The sequence below is a fragment of the Chaetodon auriga genome, chromosome 11 (genome assembly GCF_051107435.1).
Source record: "Chaetodon auriga isolate fChaAug3 chromosome 11, fChaAug3.hap1, whole genome shotgun sequence".
Classification (NCBI taxonomy): domain Eukaryota; kingdom Metazoa; phylum Chordata; class Actinopteri; order Chaetodontiformes; family Chaetodontidae; genus Chaetodon; species Chaetodon auriga.
Window position 1 is genome coordinate 1,747,116 of NC_135084.1, and position 5,281 is coordinate 1,752,396.

Below are 5,281 nucleotides of genomic sequence, written 5' to 3' on the forward strand. Positions count from 1 at the left end.
TTTAAGATAGACTTGGAAATGCTGTGAACAGATAAAACACACAAAAGACAGATCACACATGACATATGATATCCAGAGTACATCTGGTGCACTTCTTACTACAGTACAGTATGTCATCTTATGGCCTTGATCTTATTAGCAATTAGTTGATCCTATGAAAAGCTTTGACCCCTGAAGTGTGACAGTGGAGTATTGACCTTTTACTCTTCAGTGCAAAAAGAGCTGTATATGAAACTGTTTGAGGCAGTGGCTGTGACTAAGTGACGTCCCCTGATTGCCTTACAGGGAAAACAACAATGTGGGAGTGTCTGTGTGACCTGATAAACTGGTATTATTCAGTTTAAAGCAGCAGAACTGTGTCTGCAGCTGCATCTGTTGAGTGACTTTGGAGAGTCCGTGAGGATGGAGAAGCTAGTTGTCCTGCTTGTATCTCTGTTCCTGATGTTGTTTTTCAGAGGACAAAATGGAATGGCTCCAGATTCTTGCGATCAGCAGCAATGTCCTCATTACAAATTGATTAAAAAAAACCAGGTACGTTTCAGAGCAGTTCACTCACACATGCCACTATATGCTCTTTTTTCAGTGTGGAGTGAAACAGTTTTATGTTCTGTTTTCTACAGGATTTTGAGGAGCGTTTGTATGCTGCCACTAAATGGATTACTACCAAGGTCGATAGCAGTGGGTACACTGATTTAATGGCTGCACATTCAAGGCTGAAGGATTACTGCGATCGACAAAGTGATGCAGGTTTGTTAGAGTCTGAAATCATAAGCTTAACTCATACAGTAGTTTGGTTTTATGATGTTGAGAGCTCATTTGAACAGTATACCAGTACAATTTATGAGCTATGATTTAAGTACAACTGGGATTCCACTATAATTAAAGACGTCATTACAGAATAGGAGCTTTATATTATTACTCGTCAATAGACCAAACAAAATAAAAATAATCGCACACACCCTGTGCAAGCAACAGTGAGAACAACACAATCATTTGCATCTTCACTCGTCCCTGAAACTCAAATGTAGCAAATCAAGCCAAGAGCACATTGAATGGAATTTCTTTAGAAACTGCCTGCTTTCCTGTGGTGCCGTACATATTCTTCTTACAATTGTGTGCCATGTTTCTCTCTTCAAGGTTATATGATTGCTGATGACACCTGGCCAGTGGTGATCACTGTCACAGAAGATCATGATTTGTCAATGTCCTGGTTTGTTGCTCCTGACACAGCAATCCCTGAAAACACTGATGACTCAGTCACACTGCAAAGCAAACCTGAAGCCACCGTCTATGTCAGGTGAGCAGCGGCTGCTTTATTCATTCAATACAGTGTTATATTACAGTCTTTTTGCAACCGTTAAAAACATCTGTTTCAGCATTAGTGCATCAAGACTTTCTGCCCGCTCATGCTCTCTTTATTTGTTCACCCTTGCTCTTCAGACAGCCTGTGTCTGTGTCAGCCACTGCATGCCAAACAAAACAGAGATAGAAAAGAAAATGTAATTCAGAAGCCATGAAATTATGAACATGACACACACCATCTTAAATTTCACATTAAAAGATTACTTTGACAAAGTATTGTATGTAACCTGAAGCTATTTTTCTGCTATTGTTTCCATATATAAAAGGCCCTTCACTGGAACTCCAGGCATCGAGAGTGCTCAAGAAAATGCAAACGCGCTTTGGGAAGCCTTGGGTAAACATTGCACCAATCTCCCCACTTACAGTGGGGTTGGCTATGAGTCGTATTATGCTTTTACTCACCACAATGAGGTCTGGATCTATGCTGACGACATCAACTGCAACAAAGCCAAGTAAAGGTAGCAGAGTCAAAGGCACTTTTCACACTTATTGTTCTAACAAATTCTGAATTCTACTTAATGCAGTCTGTAATCAATAGGACATACTGTAGATAACCAGCACACAGACATACTCAGATTCTTCTGTTGCATGCTGGAAACCAGTTTCAGGAATGCTGCGGGATTTCCCAGCAGTCCTTCTCACAATAGTGATCATATTTTTGTTATGTAATATTACTTCTTGTTCCAGACTTTTGTAAGATATGTCCTTGCCCTAAAACATAAACTGCTAACAGTTTTATATGCTCGCATGTGTGGTTAATGTCATGTTGTTCCTTCCTATCTCTCTGTTAAATTAAAGGTTCACGACAGGTTAGCTCAACAGGAACTACAACAAAAATACAAGCAACCTAACCTGTTTAACCTGTAACCTGGTTCATTGTTTGCCAGGGGTGTGTAATCCCAAAATATGCCTTTGGAATTAAAGGTATTTTTGTGTCATTTAGTTTTAGTTTTGTTTTGTTCGTATTAACCTAGTATTAATGCAAAGGTTAAAAAATATGGCACATTATGAGGAACTGGAAAAAAACAACGTACACTTTGAGTGTTGATGAAGAAATTTAGAATCCATTAAATCTTTATTTAAGATATGGTGATGCTGGGAATCTCTTCATGAGTCATGTTTGAATGTAAATGTAATGGTTATACTAATTAATAAAGCTTATTCTAACAAGGGGCGAAATGTAAGCACTGTTATTCATTCAGTTTTCACTGTTATTTTTCATAATTTGTCAATGATAGTGACAATGTTTTTAAATACATAGATCCTTTTATAAAAAACAAAAGCGTGAAGTATCCAAGACAAAAGATGAGAAATGAGTTTTCAAGTCAATTAAATGATCATGAATGGAGAAATATAGTTAAAAAGTAAACTGAAATAAGTAACCTGAATGCCATTACGACCAGGCTCCATGGAAAGTGCTGCCTGATATTTAACACTAGATGGTGGTGTAGGTGAGGCTAACAAATAAGACTTTGTGACTTTGTGTGGCAAGAGTGTGTTTGAAACAACAACAACAACAACAACAACAACAACAATAATATTAAAGATGATGAATAATGATAACAAGTGTTTATTCATGTAAATGCTTATTTATATTGCAATATTTAGTAATCAATGCATGATCCCAGACTCACTGAAAGATGTTAGGGCTAAGCCCAGAACCTCCACTGACTGGGGAACCTCCCCTGCTGATATCTAAATGGATAGCTGGCAGGCTAGATAGGCAATTGTCTAATGAATGCATTATGCTGCAATAGTGTGCCATGTATTAGTATTCATCCAAGCTCTTATTTATCAGACAGCAGACATCGCTGAATTGCTTCATGTGGCTGCCTAGCTGTCAGAAAATGAATTGCCTTTGTAGTCTTATCAATGAATATGTGAGAAAGCGCCTCTGGCATTATCAATAAGAAAACTATGACAAATCCAAACAAAATTGTTTAGCTAAGAACTATTTCCCTTTCTTCTATTTCTCAGCTGGCTTCCTAGATTAATTTTACTGGACAGAATTAGCCTGTGGGATATGAACAACTTTTTTTTCTTCTCCATTTACTTTCATTCAATCATTCATCTTCTATAGCGCCTATCCCTTTCGGGGTTGCGGGGGGGCTGAAGCCTATCTCAGCTGTCAACGGGCGAGAGGCGGGGTACACCCTGAACCGGTCGCCAGCCGATTGCAGGGCAACATATAGAAACAAACAACCATTCACACTCACACTCACACCTAAGAACAATTTAGAGTCGCCAATTAACCTAATGAGCATGTTTGTTGGTCTGTGGGAGGAAGCCAGAGTGCCAGGAGAGAACCCACGCGTGCACGGGAAGAACATGCAAACCTCACACAAGAACATGCAAACCTCACACAGAAAGGTCCTGCCCAACCCGGGGATCGAACCGGCTGTGAGTCACGCGCACTACCTGCTGTGCCACCGTGCCGCCCCTCCATTTACCTTTCATACAGTTTTACTGTTTGTAGATGAAACTATTCGCCTCCAGATTCTCCTGAGAGTCACATTTTTTTGGTGACCCCTTCCCCCAGTCCTACTCACTCCACATTTTGGCAGCAGAATTATTTTTTAATTCGTAAATTCACTTGTCTGCAGGAAAGTTGTTTCGGAGATTAACAATTTTCAGGGGGAACATCCCCAGACACCCTGGTTAGGTTTGGACTCCTGATCTAGGCTATGGTGTCTGGTGGTTTTCACGGAATTCATGCAAGCTAAGGTTTAAATTGTTGAATTAGATAAATTGTTGTAAATTTTGCTGCAATTGCAGCAATTTACTGCATCTCATTCAAAAACTAAACTGAAAGTTTGTTGCCCTGAGCGATACTCTCTAGAGTTTGGAGGATGGTGTCTTTTTATTTTTTCAAAAACCTAAAACACAGGACCAAAAACACAGACAAAAACATGCTCATTAGGTTAATTGGTGACTCTAAATTGTCCGTAGGTGTGAGTGTGAGTGTGAATGGTTGTCTGTCTGTGTGTTTGTCTATGTTGCCCTGTGATCGGCTGGTGGGTGTACCCCGCCTCTCGCCCAATGCTAGCTGGGATAGGCTCCAGCCCCCCGCAACCCCAAAAGGGATACGCGGGTATAGAAGATGAATGAATGAATGAATTATATTATATTATAATAAAAATATGATACAACTATGCATATAAATGAAGATTAACAGCAGTTGTGCAAGTTGCAAGTAATAATAGTACAAATAATATGTAACATAGACATATTGGAGTTTGTGAGGTTGGTAGAGATTAACTGTTTAAATTACTTTTGTACAGTGTGATGGCTTGTGGCAGGAATAATTTCCTGAAGCGGTCCTTGTGACAGTGGAGATGGAGCAGTCTATTGGAAAAGGAGCTCCACTGTCTGTCCACGAGGTGGTGAAGAGGATGTTCAGGGTTATCCATGATGGATAACAGTCTGTCCAGTGTCCTCCTCTCCACCACCTCCTCAAATATATCTAATTTGCAGCCAATAACTGAGTCGGCCTTCCTGAAATCAGTTTGTTCAGTCTGTTGGTGTCACTGGCTCCGATGCTGCTGCCCCAACACACTGCAGCAAAGATGAGTGCACTGGCAACAACAGACTGGTAGAAGATCTGCTCATCCCCCTCTTCTAAACAGCGTTGATGTTGGTTTTCCAGCTAAGTCTGTCATCCAGGTGCACTCTGAGGTATTTGTAATCCTCCACCATGGTGACATCCTCCCCCAGAATACACAGTGGTTGTGTGGTCATCCTGTTCCTTCCGAAATCAATCACCATCTCCTTGGTCTTGGCCATGTTAAGCAGCAGATGATTTCTACCAGATCATTCCACAAAATCGTCCATCGCTGCTCTGTATTCCTCCTCTCGTCCATCCTTTATACACTCCACCACAGCTGAGTTGTCAGAAAACTTCTGTAGGTGGCACAATGAG

The 5,281-nt window shown here is 40.4% G+C and overlaps 1 protein-coding gene across 1 annotated transcript; it reads left to right on the forward strand.

The window, feature by feature from the left end:
- Nucleotides 1-371: 371 nt before the first annotated feature.
- Nucleotides 372-2,530, forward strand: LOC143328692 (uncharacterized). The gene is made up of 4 exons (XM_076743981.1): nucleotides 372-531; nucleotides 621-747; nucleotides 1,138-1,297; nucleotides 1,629-2,530. Exons 1-4 carry the CDS (start codon nucleotides 403-405, stop codon nucleotides 1,816-1,818), a joined length of 606 nt encoding a protein of 201 aa, XP_076600096.1. The 5' UTR covers nucleotides 372-402; the 3' UTR covers nucleotides 1,819-2,530.
- The last annotated feature ends 2,751 nt before the right edge of the window (nucleotides 2,531-5,281 follow it).

Bases quoted from the DNA above. Each gene is read 5' to 3' on its own strand.
- LOC143328692 (XM_076743981.1), top strand. From the start codon at position 403: ATGGAGAAGCTAGTTGTCCTGCTTGTATCTCTGTTCCTGATGTTGTTT. The intron at 532-620 runs GTACGTTTCAGA...TGTTTTCTACAG, and splicing joins AATTGATTAAAAAAAACCAG to GATTTTGAGGAGCGTTTGTA. The intron at 1,298-1,628 runs GTGAGCAGCGGC...CATATATAAAAG, and splicing joins GAAGCCACCGTCTATGTCAG to GCCCTTCACTGGAACTCCAG.